At 34.6% G+C, this 21,295-nt stretch overlaps 1 protein-coding gene and 1 pseudogene across 1 annotated transcript; both read left to right on the top strand.

Annotated features, from left to right (window-relative positions):
- Window positions 1-17,601: 17,601 nt before the first annotated feature.
- On the top strand, window positions 17,602-19,281 carry LOC107615831 (uncharacterized; annotated as a pseudogene).
- A 138-nt stretch (window positions 19,282-19,419) lies between these two features.
- On the top strand, window positions 19,420-20,043 carry LOC148546277 (uncharacterized). The gene has a single exon (XM_088499169.1). The coding sequence runs from the start codon at window positions 19,420-19,422 to the stop codon at window positions 20,041-20,043; it is 624 nt and encodes a 207-aa protein (XP_088355295.1).
- The last annotated feature ends 1,252 nt before the right edge of the window (window positions 20,044-21,295 follow it).

The raw sequence follows: 21,295 nt of genomic DNA, 5'->3' as shown, positions 1-21,295 counted from the left end.
CAAAGATCCGTAGTCCAAGTTATGTCCCATCAAAATATGCCCAAAAACTATGTTTTCATACAAAACCACAAGGTGCCATTTTCAAAACAAGCCATTTTCAACTATTTTCAAAATCAACCAAAACATGCCAATTTCAACCCTTTTTGAAATCAATCAAAATGTACCAAAATCAACATCAAACCATCATCAACTCACACATTGACACTTTACCAAAATTTCCAAAAACCACATCCAACCATTTTAACACTTCTCAATCAAATGGCTAAAGGACAAACATAATATCATGTCATACATCCTTCCTCATCCCAATATCCAATAATACCATTTCCAATCAACCATCATTATACATAATCAATATCATACTCACTATCACGTGGTTTCATCCACAAATCAACCTTAATCATTCCTCAAGCATATATCACAACATACATATCTCTAATGCATCATCATACCATCAAGGCATCAATAATCATAATCACATATATGATCACATAATATATCTCAACCAAACCAAACATACCTCATCTACATAATTTCATCCAAAATTACCAAATTCCACACTTCAACTCCTCAAACCTTATTATTCAATAACCAACCTAATCATTCATATATTCATTATCTGAAATTCATCCAATCACTTGTGCCATCATACAATGCATACATCGACTTACCTTTCTTACCTCTTTCTGGCCTCCGGCCCAAAATTCACGGCCTTTGGCCCAATATTCACAATTTAAGTGCATAAACCACAAATCAATACTCATTACCCAGTACATCAAATTCTCAATACACCAAGCATACAAGGCCACACAATTTCAACCCAATTATTAATTCACATTACATACCAACTATGCATATTAGCACCAACCATTTACACAATCCAAACTTAATCCTAAGGGCATCTAGCCTAGGAATTCTCATCACAACACACGGTACTTAAATGAAACTTAAACCGTACCTCTTGTAGCCAAACCAATTGAGCCTCTTCTTTGGAAGTCTTCACCAACCTTAGCTCCAAGCCTCACCAAAGCTCCTCAAGCAATACCAATCTCCCAATTGTGCACCAACATCACCAAATACACTAACATAACCAATATCGCATACATACATCAACCTAGGGCTCATAAAAATGACAAATCACAAGGGTTTGAGCACTTCTTACCTCAGCCCATATGAAGTAGGGATAGAACCCGCTTAGAATCCATGTTAGAGTATCCCTAAACACCCAAAATCACAAGATTTCAACACTAACTACCCAAAAACATGTAACAGTCGAGAATTTAGAAAACTGGGCAGAGATGAATGGAATAATCACCACAAAACTTAGATAGAATTGTAGAGGATGAGAAGAGCGACGCGTGGCCGCAAACGGCTCGTCAATCGGAGCTCCGTAGCTCAAGTTATGGTGGTTTGAAGATCAAAGGGAGTTAGGTTTTCTCTCTTCTCTTCTCTCTTCTCAATTTCAGCGCCCCAACCCTTCTTTTTAGGGTAAAATGAGCTGAAATGCTCATAACTAATGTATATATATGTTGGGTCTTGGGCCCACTTAGGCGCGGTTCACTTATTTTTGTCCGTTGGCCCAACTTTGGGCCAAAACCTTTAAGATTAGCGCTCTAAGTTGAACTTTAAATATTTCTACCTTCCCTAATTATAATTCCTCATTTCTAAATCTTATTTACTCATAATCAATTTTCTCAGCTGTAGTACCAGACAGATCTCAGCCGGTACTGCCGGTCAAAATTTCACTACGCGCTTTTACGCAGAAAACTATGTTTTTCGACTCGGAAAAATTCACTGAATCCAAATATCATATTTAAATTATCAAATTCCAATTGCCAAATCTTCTAACCATATTCGCTCCTATTTAACTTATTATTTAATTAATTTTTGGTTAGATCGGGTATTACATGTATTAGTAATTATTAGTTTGATTCAATAGCAAAAGAACCAAAAGGGAGCTGAATTATATTAAAATGGGAAAGTGGCTTATCTTCAAAGAAAACGTTTTAATTATTGAAAATTATTTGATATTTGAAAAGGATGAGAAATGATTTAGTTGGGACCCTTGAAGGGCGGCAAAACCTGAATTATAGAAAGAATGCTGCAGAAATTTTTATAAAACTTCGAGACTTTGCTTAAAGCATTATTCGAAAGAAAATTTGATTTAAGACTCACTTGGCTTTCAGTTTATCAAGAAAAGTGTTGTATTTTAAGTTTACCCTACTGAGAAAAGGTTTTTGTTTTAAGTGATAATTTGAGTTCGGTTTATTAAGAAAAGAAATTTTTATTTAATGTTAAAGAAGTTTAGCTGCCTAGAAACTAAACATTTTGACGTTATGATAGGTGAATGAATAATATGGGATGCAGAGGTATGTATAGTTAAGCGGTGATGGAAAGGTACGTTTAATAATTAGGTGATGCGGATGTGTGTGTATGTAATTGGTGATGTGGAAGCATAATACAGAAGAAGAAAATGAGAAGCCATGTAAGAAAGAGATAACTGAAACGGATAATGAATCATGAAAAGTGCTAATAAGGAAGTGCCCGCCTGACTAATAGCCTAAGATTGCTAATGCGAGAATGTCCACCTAACTGATAGCATATTGTATATTGAATGGGCCTTGTGCCAAATTGCTAATGCGAAAGGGCCCGCCTAACTGATAGCTTGAGATTGCTAATGCGGGAATGTTCGCCTAACTGATAGCCTGTTTCTACCCATGATGATAATTGTGCATGATTGACACGGTAAAGAAACCATATTCGGGGGTTCGTCCTGAGTAACGTCGGGTTGTGGGTAAACAACCGACGCGTGAGCTCATGGCCTGCTTAGGACAGACATGTGATGCGTGAGCATCTTTCCTATCTTTTCCTAGTGAATTTTCATTTAAATTATTGAGTTTAATTAGGAATTAATTATCTTTTAGCCACTATGGATGCTACTTTGAGTCTTGTGTAATTTTGTTTATTTTAGGTAGCATTCGGCTAGATTTGATGGAGTTTCTGCAACAAAAGAATTAAAGGAGATGACAGCGAGGAGCGACGCGTGCGCGTACCTGACGTGTGCGCGTGATTTGAAGATTTGCACTGTGACGCGTGCGCGTACCTGACGCATGCGCGTGATTTGGAGATTTGCTCAGCGACGCATGCGCGTACTTGACACGTACGCGTGACATGCACCACATGCAAAAAACGCTAAAAACACTGATTTATTAATTCTGATTTAAAACTGTATTTTTAATTTAAAATAGGAAAAGATATTATTTTAGTTTGAGAGAATATATTTTAAATTAATTAGGATTAGATATAAAAGAAAAAAGGAACTTCCCTTCCGAGGGATCCCAACATTATTCCAATTAGTTAACTTTTCATTCCATCTCATCCCAATTTACAATCCTTATTTTCTCTCTGAACCATGAGCAACTAAACCTCCATTGTTAAAGTTAGGAGCTCTGTCTATTGTATGGATTGATTCTATTGTTTTTATATTTTAATTCATGTCCTGATTTATAATTCAAGAATTGTTTTCGTTCTTTGTCTTATGAATTTGGGTGGAACAGAAGTATGACCCTCTTTCTAATTGAGTTCTTGTATAACTTGGAAAAGCTCTTTACTTGAACAACATCTTGAAAACAATTTCTCCTAAATTCTAATTATCTGGACTTAACGGGATACGTGACTTATAATCCTCTTATATTTGGATAATTAGGATTTTTGTGGCATAATAACTAGAATTAAGCTTCACCCCCTAATTGGAATTAATTGACCAAGGAATTGGCGGTTGATGAAAGTTAGAGGAGACTAGGAAGGTCTAAGGAATTAGGGTCTAGTCACATATAGTTTGCCATGAATTAAATCTTGCATGATTAAAATAAATTAATAAGAAAAGTCAATCCGAAAAATAGATAACTCTGAAGCCTTAACTGTTTTCTCCATATTTTATTCTCAACTTATTTACTTGCCTATCTTTGAAATCTGAATTTACTGTTTAATGCTTTTGAACTCTCAAACACTATTTTCTGCTTGTTTAACTAAGTAAATCACTTAACCATTGTTGCTTAATCCATCAATCCTCGTGTGATCGACCCTCACTCACCTGAGGTATTATTTGGTACGACCCGGTGCACTTGCCGGTTAGTTTGTGGTTGTAAATTTTGCACTAACATGCATCATATTGTTTGCATATTTGCATTTGGTTGTGTCTTGCTTGTTGTATTTTCTCTGTGATTGTGCTGGTTGTCTTATTCTGCCTTGCTTATGTGTTCAATTGGGTCTCTGGTACTATTAGTATTATGTATTGAAGTAATTAAGAATTAATGTTGTAAGTGAGTTTTGTTTTGAGTTCAGAGATTTTAAAGAAAGCAAATAATTGTTTAAAGTAAAATTAAAAAGTATTTTCAAAGGCTTGATAAAAGAACAATTTTATTGAGTAAAGTCAATTATTCGCATTTCGTTCATTACTTTTATGGCATTCACCTTTTCTACTGAGAATATGCGAGGACAACGTTCTCACCCCCTACAGATCTTCTATTTCAGCGACAGGTTCAGGAATCCCTTGGCAAGGATCCGTGACTAATCCACAGAGTTTTATATACATGTATTCGTATTTTCTGGATTCGGGTTTAATCATAGATTTTATTTTTCTCTCATTATTCATTGTTCTGGAAAATTTCAAAGGGATAAGACTTGTATTTGAGGATCTTGGAATAAGTTTATGTATATATTGCTATGTGAATATATATATATATATATATATATTAATTATGATTAAGAGATTTAAAGTGAAGACTTTTCGTTTTCCTGATCAAGATTCCGGTTCTTATTCGTAAAGGCTCGTTATTAAATAAAGATAGTATAAAATAAAGAGGGTTAGAGGTAAGTAGCACTCGGACTTTTAGTACGATCATGAGGTGCTAAAAGTTAGGGTGTTACACTAATTATGAGAGTTTAGGGTTTAGGATGTAGACTTTTGGAATTTAGGAGTTTATGATTTGGGATTTAAGATCTAGGGTCTAGGGTTTTGGAGTTGGAGTTTGAAGTTTAAAATTTGGAATTTAGGATTTTGGAGTTGGGCATGGCTTAAATTTTTTATTACACTAACAAAATAAAAATTTTAAAGTGCATAAATTAAATTAAAATTTAATTTTTAATTTTAAAACACATTATTATTTATACAAACATAATAATAACTTTTTATAAATGAATTGCTCTTAATTTTACAATAAAAATTTACTATGATTTTTATTTTTGGTGAAAAACATTAATTCATTCACTTCTCTTTCTTTCTTAATTTTTTGATTTAATAAACCAAATAAAATACAAATATTCTTTGAGTTAAAAATAGCCAAAGTTTATAAGTGGAATAATATGAATATGGTTATTTGTATTGGTTTTGTACATACATTTAAAATTTTAAATTATTAATTTTTAATTTAAAGACTTTATATCGTTATTTTTTTTAAAACTTTATATCGTTATTTTAATTCATACTCTATATAATTAATAATTTTTCATGACATATTACTATAATTAATAAATAAAATTTAACATAATAATTAATTTCTCATATCATATTAACATAATTAATAAGATTATTTGAAAATTTTTTAATTTCTTTGATCAATTACTATAATTAATAAAATTACTAAAAAAATAACTAATTTTTTAAATCTTCTTACCCAAACCTATAAAGTTATTCTAAAAAATTACTAATTTTACATAAAATCTTACTATAATTAATAAAATTATTCTCCATATAATTTAACTATAGTTAATAAAATTAATGTAACAAAATTACTAATTTTCAATATATATATATATATATATATATATATATATATATAATTAATCAAATTACTCTAAAAATTACTAATTTAGAGTTTAGGATTGAGTGTAATACCCGGTCTAACCGAAATTTAGTAAATAATAAGTTAAATAGGAGCGAATATGGTTGGAAGATTTGGCAATTGGAATTTGATAATTTAAATATGATATTTGGATTCAGTGAATTTTTCCGAGTCGGAAAATATAGTTTTCTGCGTAAAAGTGCGCAGTGAAATTTTGACCGGCAGTACCGGCTGAGATCTGTCTGGTACTACAACTGAGGAAATTGATTATGGGTAAATAAGATTAAGAAATGAGGAATTATAATTAGGGAAGGTAAAAATATTTAAAGTGCGATTTAGAGCGCTAATCTTAAAGGTTTTGGCCCAAAATTGGGCCAATGGGCAAAAATAAGTGAACCGGGCCTAAGTGGGCCCAAGACCCAACATATATATACATTAGTTGTGAGCATTTCAGCTCATTTTACCCTAAAAAGAAGGGTTGGGGCGCTGATTTGAGAAGAGAGAAGAGAAGAGAGAAAACCTAACTCTCTTTGATTTTCAAACCACCATAACTTGAGCTACGGAGCTCCGATTGACGAGCCGTTTGCGGCCACGCATTGCTCTTCTCATCCTCTACAATTCTATCTAAGTTTGGTGGTAAGTATTTCATTTATCTCTGCCCAGTTTTCGAAATTCCCCACTGTTACACGTTTTTGGGTAGTTAGTGTTGAAATCTTGTGATTTTGGGTGTTTATGGATACTCCAATATGGATTCTAAGTGGGTTCTATCCCTACTTCATATGGGCTGAGGTAAGAAGTGCTCAAACCCTTGTGATTTGTCATTTTTATGAGCCCTAGGTTGATGTATGTATGTGACATTGGTTATGTTAGTGTATTTGGTGATGTTGGTGCACAATTGGGAGATTGGTATTGCTTGAGGAGCTTTGGTAAGGCTTGGAGCTAAGGTTGGTGAAGAATTCCAAAGAAGAGGCTCAATTGATATGGCTACAAGAGGTACGGTTTAAGTTTCATTTAAGTACCGTGTGTTGTGATGAGAATTCCTAGGCTAGATGCCCCTAGGATTAAGTTTGGATTGTGTAAATGGTTGGTGCTAATATGCATAGTTGATATGTAATGTGAATTAATGATTGGGTTGAGAATTGTGTGACCTTGTATGCTTGGTGTATTGAGAATTTGATGTAATGGGTAATGAGTATTGATTTGTGGTTTATGCATTTAAATTGTGAAAATTGGGCCGGAGGCCGTGAATTTTGGGCCGGAGGCCGGAAAGAGGTAAGAAAGGTAAGTCGATGTGTGCATTGTATGATGGCACAAGTGATTGGATGAATTTCAGATAATGAATATATGAATGATTAGGTTGGTTATTGAATAATAAGGTTTGAGAAGTTGAAGTGTGGAATTTGGTAATTTTGGGTGAAATTATGTAGACGAGGTATGTTTGGTTCGGTTGAGATATATTATGTGATCATATATGTGATTATGATTATTGATGCCTTGATGGTATGATGATGCATTAGAGATATGTATGTTGTGATATATGCTTGGGGAATGATTAAGGTTGATTTGTGGGTGAAATCACGTGATAGTGAGTATGATATTGATTACGTATAATGATGGTTGATTGGAAATGGTATTATTGGAAATTGGGATGAGGAAGGATGTATGACATGATATTGTGTTTGTCCTTTAGCCATTTGATTGAGAAGTGTTAAAATGGTTAAATGTGGTTTTGGGAATTTTTGGTAAAGTGTCAATGTGTGAGTTGTGGATGGCTTGATGTGGATTTTGGTACATTTTGATTGATTTCAAAAAGGGTTGAAATTGGCATGTTTTGGTTGATTTTGAAAAGAGTTGAAAATGGCTTGTTTTGAAAACGGCACCTAGTGGTTTTGTATGAAAATATGGTTTTTGGGCATACTTTGACGGGATATAACTTGGACTACGGATCTCTGTTTTGTGCCAAATCTGTTTAAAAATGAAATTGGATCCGGGATGTCCATGCCGTTTGAAGAACGGGTGAAAAATGATTTAAAATGAGAAAGTTATGTCCGTCGGAAGATTGGGGGTTGAATCTGTAAATTCTGCAGCTTTTAACTTAGAAAATTTTTAGCAGAATGACCCTCCACGCGTAGGCACACTTGGCGCGTACGCGTCGTTCTTCAAGAAGGCACTATCCACGCGTGCGCGTGGTGTGTGCAGGCGCGTCGATGCGCTGCACCAAATGCCCAGCTATTTTCCCGAGAGTTGTGCCAGAGTTGTGCCAGTTTTGTGCCTGGGGCGCAAGAGCACCCACGCGTACGCGTGGCTGACTCTTGCGCGTCGTTTGGCTATTTTTCAACCCGCGCGTCCGCGCATATGATGCTTGCGCGTCGATGAGTTTTGTGGCCATCCACGCGTGCGCGTGGAGTGCGCGTACGCGTGGCCCTGTTTTCATGCCAAAGTTGATTTTTGAGTTTTAAAAGCCAAATCTCATACTTCTAAGCCTCCGATCTCACCTCTCATGTATTAAATCATTCTGATATGCCTAGCAATGAGCTAGGGGATGTGGTAACTTGCGAGTGAAGCAAGGGGAAAAGTTATGATCAATGATGATCAAAGATGATTATATGAGATATGGAGGATGACGGTGGAAGTACCGTGTATGCCATGAGCCGGAGGGCTATATTTATTGATAAATGGCCCGTTCTTGATTGGACCATGAGCCGGATGGCTGAGTTATTGCCGGGTTACGGCAAAGCCATTATTGTTTATGGCTGAGTATAAATGCATATATGATTAATGAATGAATATGTTAAATGGATAATAATGAAAAAAAATATTGAAATGTGATGTGCGACCCCGGGTAGTAGGCAGTGGCGTTGTCCACTTGCTCCGGGTATGAGACGGGAAAGGAGGATTATGATAAACGAGTTTAATCGTGGGGTTTTGAATAAATGTGTATTTGAGATACCTGGGTAGTAGCAAGGGTCGTGGTTCGTCCCGCTTGCTCCGGGTCATTGTCTGAGGATTGAAAATAATGAAGGGTGATTATGAATAAATGTTTATTTGTGATACTTGGGTAGTAGCAAGGGTTGTGGTTCGTCCCACTTGCTCCAAGTTAATGTTTGAGATTTGGTAACAATGAATGTTGATAATATGAATTGAGATTGAATGAATATATGTTTGAGATGCCTAGGCAGTAGCAAGGGTTGTGGTTCGTCCCACTTGCTCCGGGCCAATGCTTGAGATACCTGGGTAGTAGCAAGGGTTGTGGTTCGTCCCACTTGCTCCAGGTCAGAGATTGCGACGCCTGGGTAGTAGCGGCAGTAGTGGTGAATCCACTCGCTCCAGGTTGAGCTTTTAGACACCCGCCTGGGTAGTAGCCGCAGTAGTGATTATTTCACTGGCTCTGGGTTGAGCGGGCAGTAGCAAGGGGGTTGTAGCTCAAACCTACTTGCTCCGCAAGGGGTGTTTCTGTCCAATGGTTAGCTACCAGGACATGTCGGGTTGGCTATATAACCGACAGATGATATCATCAGCCATAGGGCAAGCATTCATCATTTGCATATGTTTGAATTGTTTGGGTTTGCCATTTGTCTTGGATTTCTACATCATATATGCCATGTTACCTGACTCTATGCTACTTGTTCTACTTGTATCATGTTTGTGTATTACTTGCCTGTATTGCTTGTGTTTGTACAACTGAGAGGCCCTTCATGCTGGTGTCGGTGGGTGTGAGGGCTGTTCTTGATGGGATGAATTGATGATGCGATTGCATGATGATGTATTGATATAGAACTACTGAGGCAGAACAACTGGTGATGGTTTTGCTTATGATTTTGAGTCTGATTCGTGGAAGAGTCAGCGAGTTGGGAAACATGTGAAACATGAATTAAATTTAGCACTCCCTTATGACAGTTGCCTATTCATGGATTAGCGAGAACCTAGGATGAATAATTGGTGAAGAAGTTTAGGATGCTTAGTGAGTTTTTGTTGCAGTACATTGAATTTATTTGGCACTTTTACCGTACTGGGAACCCATGGGCCCGGGGTTCTCATTCCGTATATATCTCTTGTTTTTCAGATACAGGTCCAGGTGCTCAGAAGTGAGTTGTGGGTCGTCTGAGAGACGGCGAAGATCTTTATTTCCTCTACTTTGTGTTTTGATTAGAATCTCTCCACCTTTGTTTTGGAAAGTTTATATTATGTATTGAACTCTTTGAATTTGCCTATAGAGGCTCTCATGTTTCCTTCGAGAGAGATTAGGATATACTGTTGTCAACTAATTTCATAATGTACTCTAGCTGACCTAAACTTCGCGGGTCGCGACTAGTAGCTATTTACTTATGTTATATATATCTATCTGTTATCTATCTCTTAATCTCCTTTACGCCTTGTCCGTATATCGTTTTCGGCTTCACGGTTTATCTTTTGTTGTCGAAATGTGAGAGATACGTCTTCGCGATTTTATTTCTACTCTTTTCAGGCTTCTCGATTAATACTCCTTTCGAAATTACCTATATTTATTTATTAAAAATCCACCTGAGAGTTGTACCACCGTAATATCATTGACTTATGACTCGAGCATAAGGATTTGAATATTAGGGTGTTACATTGAGGGTCTACAAAATTTTCGTTTGTGTAACATGAGACTTCTTCTTTATGTTATCTTGTTGAATTTTTTTTTTGTGTACTCTCTGTACTCTCTATCTGTACTAATTTTTATAGTATCTTACTATAATTAATACTCTATATAATTAATAATTTTTCATGATATATTACTATAGTTAATAAAATTAATTTAACATAATTATTAATTTCTCATATCATATTACTATAATTAATAAAATTACTAAAAAATAACTAATTTCCTAAATTATATTACTATAATCTATAAAGCTACTCTAAAAATTATTAATTTCATATGACATCTTAGTATCTTATTATAATTAATAAAATTACTAATTTTTACTAGATCTTTCAGAATTTTTAATTTTATTTTCTTAGTTTGCATATATATAATAAATTTAGTCAAAATAATAAAATTTTTCAAGAAATTTATCTATAGGGCACCTAATTGATTTGAGTAAAAAATTTTCATTGAACTTACTTAAATTATATATTGTGGAACATGTTTTGAGCTAAGAACACATAAGCTTGTGAGTTTTTGAGCCAAATTGTGTGGTTACATCAAATAACCACTATTTTCCTTCTTGTGTGTTATTCTCTCCCTATGATTGTAATCTTTGAGTTGTTTGAATTTTTATGTCCATTGTTTTGTGTATGAATGCATTTATATGATTGAGACTTTTATTTCCTTTGAGCTTACTTACCCAAATGGCCTTACCCTTTTATCTACTATTGTTAACCAATTTTAAGCCTATTTTAACCCTTTTTGTTTTTAACTTTAGCACATCACTACCCCTAAGTGAAAAATAATAAATGTCTTTAATTTCGATTTTTGATTAGCTTAGGTTAGTGATGAGAGTGTGTATCATTCAAGTATGAAAAGTTTGGGAACATTGGTTGAGATAAAAGTGTATTTTTGAGTTTTTATCAAAAATCTTGGAAGTTAGGTACATAGTCATGCATTGAATATTGAACCATATGCATTAATATTTTTGTATATATTATGTTATTGAAAAAAAATGAAAAAATATATAAAAAAGAAAAGAAAAAAAAAGAAAAAGAGAATAAAAAGGAGACTAAATATCCCAAAGAAGAGTAATAATAACAATACATATGTGTTATGGTTGAAAAGAATACATGCGTATGTGAAAAAAGTGAAAACTATGAGTAGCTAGGTGTTGTATTAGAATTGTATAGGTTGTTATATGTGTTTGGTGAGAGCTTAGGTTAATTAAAGATGCAAATTTCAAGCTCACTTAGCCATATATATCCTTACCTTACCCTAGCCCCATTACAACCTATAGATAAGTCCTTGTGATATTTGTATGCATGCATTGAATAATTGTTGATTGTTAGAAGAAGAACAAATCTTAGAAAGCATGATTAGAAGAGAATTGAGTGGATCAACCCTAAACACTTGAGTGATTAGAGCGTATACACATTCGTTGAGGGGTTCGATTGCTCAATTACATGTTTTCACCTATGATCATCACTTATCTTGCAAGTTTATGAATTCTTTTCTAGAACTCAATTCAATTATGGATTTGATTTGATTGTGATTGCTTTAGCCCTTATGTTCATATATGCTTTCTTGGAGATTGATTTATTTTGACCAAGTAGTTGCATGCATGTAGATAGGTTGCATTTAGATAGTGTACATTGAATAAATGTTGATGCTCTTTTCTTGTCTTTCTTGAGTTTAGCATGAGGACATGCTTGGTTTAAGTGTGGAGAGGTTGATAAACCCTAATTTTACGGTTTATTTTGTGTTGAATTTAGTGGATTTTATCAACTTATCTTACATTTATTCAATAAAATAGAATGATTTTGTGAATTTCTCCTAAATTGTGCTTAAGAGTAAAAATATACTTTTTAGGCCTTTAATTTGCCAAATTTGATTTACTTTAATTCCCTTCGATGTCTTGATATGTTTGTGAATTGATTTCAGGTTTAGAAGGCAAAGATTGGATTAAAGAAATGAAGAAAAAATATGCAAAAATGGAGAATTCATGAAGAAATGAGGTCTTGGTAATCTGCCCAGTTCTGTGTACGCGCGACCCACGCGTACGCGTGACCAGAATTTTGTCAAGTGACGCGAACGCGTGCCTAACGCGTACGCATGACAAGAAGTGTAAGAACCGGCTGAACTGTTTTACTAAAAATAATAATTTTAAGTGCCCGACATAGATTCAAAATTTAGAAGTTTTAATTTGAAAATTTAAAGGTGAAATTTGATTTCAGTGAATTTTTCTGAGTTGGAAAATGTACCTTCTTCGGAAAGTTTTTGTAAAAATGCGTACTAGCGCTTAAGCTGGCAGTACCGGCTCTAGTCTGTCCAATACCGCATATTTTAGAAAATAAGATTTTGGAAAATTGATTTATTATTTTGAAAGGGTAAAAATAATTTAAAATTGAAAACCGGGCACTAATCTTAAAGGTTTAGGCCCAAAGTGGGCTAAACGGACCTAAAACGCTAACGGGTTGGACCGGGCCCAAGGCCCAATATATATAAGTTCATTAAATGAGCTTTTCAGCTCATTTCCTCCCCCAAAATAAGAGAGAGGCGTGGTTTTGAAGAGAGGAGAGGAAGAAGAAAGTGCACTATTCACCTCCTCCTTCTTTTGGCCATAACTTGACCCACGGGACTCCAATTGACGAGCCATTTATGGCCACGCGAAACTCTTGACGAGCTCTTCATTTTTATCTAAGCAAACTTGGTAAGAACTCACGTATCAATCTCCAGTTTCCAGTCCTAGATTTCTGCATTTTTGGGTTATAGTTTTTGAGTAGGTTTTGTGGTTTTGGTTGTTTAGGTGATCTCTAGAGGCGGGTAATTGTTGGGCTTTGCCCCAATCACCATTGGATAAGGTAAGGAACCTCTATATCCTTGTGGTTTAGTGTAGTGTGAGCTTTAGTTGTTAATGTATGGTTATGTTGTATGTATGAAGCTTGTTTTTGGAGTTGGTTGTGGCTTTTGGTTTGGTTTTGATGGTTTAGAGCTTGATGGAAGCTTGTTGGAGCCAAGCTTTTGGTGTTTGAGCATATTGGAAATCGACCAAGGTATGGTTTCAGTTTTCTTTATGTAATATGTAATGTTTCTGGAAACTTAGGCTAGTTGGCCTTAGGATAGGATTGAATTAAATGTATTTGTTAATTGAACGTGAATTGTGATTTAATGATTGATATAGTAGTGTATAGAGTGGACTTGGTTGAGGAGTGATATTATATGTTTATGGTTGTTGATGTTGAGAAAATTGGTGATGAATGTTGATATTTGTTATGGTTATTGAGAGTTGTTGGTATTGTTGATGATTATTGATGAGTTGTGTTGGTGGATGTTGAGATTTGAAGATGGATGTTGATGATGATTTTGATTGTTGATAATTGTTACGTATGATGATTATGGTGAATGATGATATTGATGTATGATGTGGGAATTGGGTAATGGTGATTTTGAGAATTGTTAATGATTGATGGGGTTTATTGATGTTGATAAAGGAGGGTGGAATGATAGTTTGTGATGTAAATTGTTGAGATTTGAGTTTGCAAGTAGAAATTGGTATATGGAATTGATGATCTTTATGTGTTGCTAAGTTATGGATTGAAAGAAAGGTATATGAATATGAATTAAGTACCTTGGGATTATTTTGAATGTGGAATAAGTGATTTTGGATTGAGAGTTTGGTAAAGTTGAGTTTTAAAGGCTTTTGGTAAAACTGAAATTTTTGGTGAACTTTCATGAATCATATCTTGAGCTACCTTGCTTAAAATTCAATGCTTTTTATACCAAATGAAAGATGATTGAACAGGCTTTAAAATGGTTTAAGTTTTATGGAAATCCGATTTTGGTAGAGGAAGATATGATTGTGGGAAGTTTGGTGTCAACATCTGAAATTCTGCAAAGTTGCAGAATTTTGTGATTTCTGGTATGTGCACACGCACACCCCTGTGGAACTTTAAACCTGTGCGCATGCACAGCCTTGTGCGTACGCACACACAGGGGAATGGCCTATGGAAAGAGTGCTAGTACAACTTGTGCGTGCACATGACCAATGGAGTTTTACAACATGTGCGCACGCACAGCCCTGTGCGCACGCACAGCCCTGTGCGCATGCGCAGCCCTGTGCGTATGCACACGTTGGGAAGGGCAGTCTGTTGAGGGTGTTAACACACCTTGTGCGAACGAACAGAACTGAAAAATTTTGTACCTATGTACGCACACTTTTTAAAACTTCTCTTGGGCGTGCACGCGCACACCCCTGTGCGTACGCACACGCCCTGTTTCTCAAACTTAAACTTTGTTTTTAATCATTTCACCTTCCCAACAAGATTGTAAACTTTTTTGACACCATTTTTAGATTCTTGGGCTTAATTTTTAGGCATTAAAACATGGGAAAATATCCTAGGAGATTTTATTTGGGTTTTACTTTGAAAAGTTAGCGAACGGAGGTTTAGGATTCTGATGTATTGAGGATCAGTTTAGTTGAGAGAAAAGGAAGAGTAGTGAACTTGGTGATTACCGACAATGAGATGAGAAACTGATGAACCAATGAGTTCGGAATGGAATATTTATGATATTGGTGATGGTTGTGATGAGTTGACAACTTGGAAAGGAATGATTATAGTTAATGGAATGAGTATGAGTGGAAGGGTGCTATGAGCATTGGCCTCTGAGATTGAATACATGATTATGATATACATTGTTATCCGTCGTAGAGGCTGTGACAGTCTCCTGCCTACGTTCGGATGTGAGGCTTGAAGCTGGACTTCTTACTCATATGTATCGCTCAAGAGGAAGGTGGTAGGGCACTCTCCCTCGGAATGTTTCCCTCTGAAAGGAGAAGGTGGTAGAGCACTCATCCCTCGGAATTTTTCCTCCTGAGCATGGGTTTGTCTTTGGTTGCAAGGTGGTAGGGTACTAACCCACGGAATCATGCGGCATCCAGAGGAAGGTGGTAGGACACTCTCCCTCGGAACGTTTCCCTCTGAAAGGAGAAGGTGGTAGGGCACTTATCCCTCGGAATTATTCCTCCTGAGTATGCGCAACAGAGAGACTAATCCAGGAGTTGCCGACCGGATTTTCTGTCGGGTTTGGCACTATAACCAACATATGATATCACAACCAATAGGATAGACATTGATCATATGCATCTGTTATATGCTTGCTTGCTTTGATTACTTGAGTTTGCCTAATTGTATAACATGCCTACTTGCTTCTTGAATTACTTGTTATATATATGAATACTACCTGTGTTTTCTTTGACTGCATTATCTATGTTTGTCTGGTGCTGAGTAGGTTAGGTAGGCGGTGGCGATGGAATCGCACGGAGGATAGGTTGGTGAAGGCTGTGGGACAGCGGTGACTAGTTTTAGTTAGAAATCTCCTAAATTTAGATAACCCGGTTTATGGTTTAAGTTCTTTATATATTTATTTATGTTAAGCTTGAATATCCGTATGAGATGTGAAGTTCTAGGATTGCCTTCGGCGTCCCGGAGCCTTACATCTTACATTATTGGGCACTGTTACCATACTGAGAACCTCCAGTTCTCATACCATATGTTGTTGTTATTTTTCAGACGCAGGTTACAAATCCACTTTGGCGAGATTGCGGCTATGGTGACAGAGCGGAGTATGATTCCTCCTTAGTTTATTTCTATTTTACTTTGTTATAGTTACTCTCACTTCTCTTTGTATATTTATCTTTATGGTCTTAGAGGCTTACTTGAGAGATAAGTTGTATAAGCTGTTTTAAACTTCACTCCTTGTATTTCAGTTTGACTAGTCGGCTTAAACTCCGCAAGCTGCGGCTAGTTCCTTATGATTATTATATTCTTATATATATATATTCTATCCTCGTGCATCTATACCTTGGGTCTTGTGTGTTAGCTTTGTGTGAATGTTTCGCGCTTTTGTAATTCTGTATTTGAGCTAAATTTTTCAACGGACTTCTAGAATATATTATTTCCTTCTATATAACTATGTATAAGCCTTAGAATTGTCGTAACCTTTGATTAACCTTTGCCTTACGGCTAGAGGTAAGGCTCAGGGTAATTAGGGTGTTACAAGCAGCAAGTGACCAACTTAAAGGAATACACTGGGGGCAATTTCTGAGCTCATCCAAGCCCAAATCCAACTCATTTCTGAAGTATTTGAGGCCAAATTCAAGAAGGAACAAGGGGAGAGCAATTAGATTAGATTAGAAACATGTTTTAGGGTAGTTTTTTAGAGAGAGAAGCTCCCTCTTCTCTCTAGAATTAGGATAGATTTAGGTTAATCTCTCATAGATTTAGGCTTTATTTCTTGTCTTGATTTAGTTTTCATTGCAATTTCTTGCTACTACATCCTTGCTTTCAGGGGCGGAGGTACATACTATTAAAAGGGGGCAATGCCCCCCTCCAAATTTTAATTTTCATTTAAAAAAAAATAGTCTAGTGCCCTCCTGTTTTTATTTCCCAGCCCTCTCCCTTGTTTTTCGTATTACTTTCCTAGCTCCCCGAATTCATACAAAAAAAAGCCCAATAGCCTATTTTCCACCCCTTTTTTTATTTGCCAGCCGTCCAGCCCCCTTCCTCTTTCTTCTCATACTTTTCCAATCCCTCTTTTTGTTCCTACACTTTTCACTTTCACTTTGCAGGTAACAACTTTTGACTTTTCCTATTCTTTTTCTTCTTTATCTCTTTAATTTTCTTATCTTTTACCTCTTTGACTCTTTTTTTTTTGCAGATTAAGAAAAAAGTAATTTAACAAGTGATTCTTCACTCCTGTTTCTCAAAAAAAGTTCTATTTTTTAATTTTTTATTTTAAGAAAATTATTGAACTATTGAGTTTTTTATTATTATTTTTCTGTTAGTCTTGTCTAATTTTTTTATATTTTTTTATATATTTAGTTATTTACTTAATTTATTATTATTTGTTAATTAAGTTTTTGTTATTATATATTAGTTTGTATATTTAGTTTTTTTTATTAGTTAAATATTTAATTACAAGGTTATATTATTTATACTACAATATTAGTATTATTGTTCTGAATTTTAATATCTTATTTTAAATTGAAATATAATTTTTATATTTTATAAAGATCTAGATTGTAATTTACACTTTTTGCTAAATATAATTTTAATTATAGGAACTTATTTGGCCATTTGAATTATGAGTAAGTTCAAAACCATTGATACATTTTTTAAAAGAAAAGATCAAGAGAATGAAGATGCTTCTACTATTACTACTCCAACACTTGAGGGGTCATCAAATTTCATTACTTCAAGTTCTCCATTGAATAGCTCAAAGCGTCCTCGACTTCTTCCAAATCAACTGGATGTTTTTCGTTTGGAAAGAGATCCTGGAATACGACCAATGATTTGGAAGTTTCTTCCAAATCAAAGAGATGAAATCCGTCGGGCTTATATTAAAGTTGGGCCAAATCAACCAATTCTTGGTAATTATCCATTTTCTTGTGATAAAAGTCATCGTCGCTTTCAAGCTTCATGGTTTAAATTGTTTCCATCTTGGTTAGAATATTCTATAGAAGATGATGCTATATATTGTTTTCCATGCTTTCTTTTTGCTAAGGAACCTTAAATCAATACGGGTTCAAATGCTTTTATTGAGAATGATTTTAGGAATTGGAAGAAAGTAAATAGTGAAAAAGAATGTTCTCTTTTGAATCACATTGGCAAAGGTCCCAACTCATTCCATCATAAGGCGCTGAAATCATGTGATGATTTGATGAAACAATCACAACATATCGACAGACTTCTTCATAAGCAAACATCAGAAGAGATTGAAAATAATCGAATTCGACTAGGAGCATCTATAGATTGTATTAAATGGTTGACATTTCAAGGTTGCGCATATAGAGGACATGATGAAAGCCAAAGTTCAAGCAACAGAGGTAACTTTTTGAAAATATTGAAATTTTTGGGATCTTACAATGAAAGAGTGAAAAAGAATGTTTTGGAAAATGCTCCAAAAAATGCTAAGTATATTTCAAATGATGTCCAAAAAGAAATTCTACATATTCTTGCTACTAAGGTGAGAAATTCAATTAGAGAAGAGATTGGAGATGCCAAATTTTGTATTATTGTTGATGAAACTAGAGATGAATCTAAAAAGGAGCAAATGTCCATTGTTTTGAGATTTGTTACTCTAGATAGTTTTGTTAAAGAGAGATTCTTTGATCTTGTGCATGTCATTGATACTTGTGCAACAACTTTAAAGAAAGAATTGATTTCTGTCCTTTCTCATTATAATCTCCAAGTTGAAAATATTAGGGGTCAAGGGTATGATGGTGCTAGCAACATGTGGGGTGAGTGGAATGGTTTGCAAGCTTTGTTTCTTAAAGATTCTCCTCAAGCATATTATGTACATTGTTTTGCTCATAGGTTACAATTAGCATTGGTGGCAGCTTCAAGAGAGGTACTTCAAATTCATGAATTTTTTACTCAATTAAACTCTATTATCACTATTGTTAGTGCTTCTTCAAAAAGACATGATCAATTACAAGAAGCTCAAGCAATTGAAAATGCAAACTTAGTTGCTCAAAATGAATTAGAAATAGGCAAAGGTGCGAATCAAATAAGTACTTTACAAAGAGCTGGGGATACTCGATGGAGCTCTTACTTTAATTCTATTTGCAATTTGGTAAAAATGTTTACTGCTACCAACATTGTTCTCAATAATATCATTGAAGATGTGATAACTTATGCACAAAGAGGTGAGGCTTATGGTGTTAGTAAAATATTATTGTCATTTGAATTTGTTTTCACTTTGCACTTGATGAAAGAGATTATGGGAATCACTAATGTTCTTTGCCAAGCACTACAACAATAATTTTGAGATATTCTTAATGCAATGCATATTGTTTCTACATCAAAGTTACTTCTTTAACAATTAAAAGATGGTGAATGGTGCAAGTTTCTTGCAAATGTTAAAGATTTTTGTGAAAAGCATGAAATTGAAGTCCCTAATATGGGTGCACAATATGTTTTTAGAAGTGGTCGATCTCATCAACCAAGTGTGACAGTTGAGCATCATTATCGAATAGATGTATTCTTGGCAACAATTGACTCTCAAATACAAAAGTTGAATAGTAAATTTAATGAGCAAACAATAGAGCTTTTGACTTTGAGTTGTGCTTTGGATCCTAATGACAATTTCAAATCATTTAATATTGAAGAAATTAGCAAGTTAGCAGAGAAGTTTTATCCCATTGACTTTCCTTCTAATGAGCTTAATATTTTGAAATCTCAGTTGCAACATTATCAGCATGATATACCAAATCATTTGAAAGGAATTGGTACACTTTCTGAATTGTGCAAGAAGTTACAAGAAACGGGAAAATCAAGAACTTATCACATGGTTGATAGATTAATACGTCTTGTTTTGACTCTACCAGTATCTACAGCAACAACAGAAAAAACTTTTTCAGCAATAAAAATTGTTAAGACAAGACTCAAAAGTAAGATGGCTGATGAATTTCTTGCAGACAATTTGGTCATCTATATAGAAAAAGAATTAGCAGCTATTTTCGACACAAATTCAATTATAGATGATTTTGAGAATAGAAAAAAAAGTCGAATAGCCTTTTCATGATACAAAACTGTAAGTGGTAACTTTTATATATTATTGTCTTACTTTGATTTAGATTATATATTTAATTTTTTTTATTTTATCAATAGAAATAGTAATATAAAATATTTTTAGTAAATTATTAAACACCGCCCCCTAATAAATAGTTAGTCTAGCTCCGCCCCTGCTTGCTTTCTTAGTTTTACTTGGTATTTCTTATGCTTGGTTACTTTTATGTTATTGAACTCTTGTTGATTTTTATTTCCTTTAATGCAATTGATGTCTTTTTATGTTTCTTATTGTTTAATTGAGTTGTTATTGTTATTTTCTTGCATTTGGTAGTTCTAGATTTATTATTATTGCAATTTAACATGCTTTTATTTTTATGCACACTAAGTGTTTGATAAAATGTTTGGCTTAGTTTTAGAGTAGATTTTGAACATTTTTGTCTTAGAAAGAGAAATTAGGTAATCTTGAGTCATTAATACCCAATTTATGTTGGTTATCTAGAGTTGTTAGTTAATGTTGTTTCCATTAATGCTACTTATGGATTGGGATTAGCTAGGCATATTTGACTTTCTCCCGATGTTGGAGATAACGTAATAAGTTTAACTCTTGGTAATTATTGTGCTATGATTAATGACTAGGATAGAAGACCTTGATTCTCAATCCTTGCCATGAATGCCTCTTTAGTATTTGTTATCTTTAGTTGTTTGTTTTATTTTATTCTCACTTAAATTTTTGTCTTTTTACATGCAAACCTCCTTGAACCTCATAACCGATAACACGCATACCTCATTGCAATTTCTTTGAGAGACGACCTGAGATCTAATACTCTTTGTTATTATTATTGGTTTGCACTTGTGATAAACAAAATTAAACTTTGATGCAGGTCAATTGTTGGTTTGGAACTATACTTACACACTCACCCACAAACAAAAAATTAGAAACAGCCATCAACCAATCCAAATAAAATTGCATTGAATAAAATACCCACCGTCTCTCTATGAAAACAAAGCATAGAAAAAATCCCTCCACTACCCATAAAATACACAAAAACCTTATTAGTAGATAATGAACAACGAAAAAATTTTCGTCAACCTACATCAAATTCTGACCAAAAAGACACAATGATGCATACCTTTAAATTGAAAAGTATTAATTTTTTTCCAGAATAGACTTACCTTTGTGTTTCACAAGGAACCCTTTCTCCTTCCGTCAATGAAAATGATCGCGCACGAAGCTTAGAGTGTGAGTGAACCCCACAAAGCTAAAT

This window comes from Arachis ipaensis, chromosome B9, assembly GCF_059453495.1.
Source record: "Arachis ipaensis isolate K30076 ecotype BB chromosome B9, ASM5945349v1, whole genome shotgun sequence".
Lineage (NCBI taxonomy): Eukaryota > Viridiplantae > Streptophyta > Magnoliopsida > Fabales > Fabaceae > Arachis > Arachis ipaensis.
This window is presented reverse-complemented; position numbering and strand designations above follow the sequence as displayed.

What these genes read in the sequence shown, in the direction of transcription:
- LOC148546277 (XM_088499169.1), top strand. Translation starts at nt 19,420, where the DNA reads ATGGGTGCACAATATGTTTTTAGAAGTGGTCGATCTCATCAACCAAGT.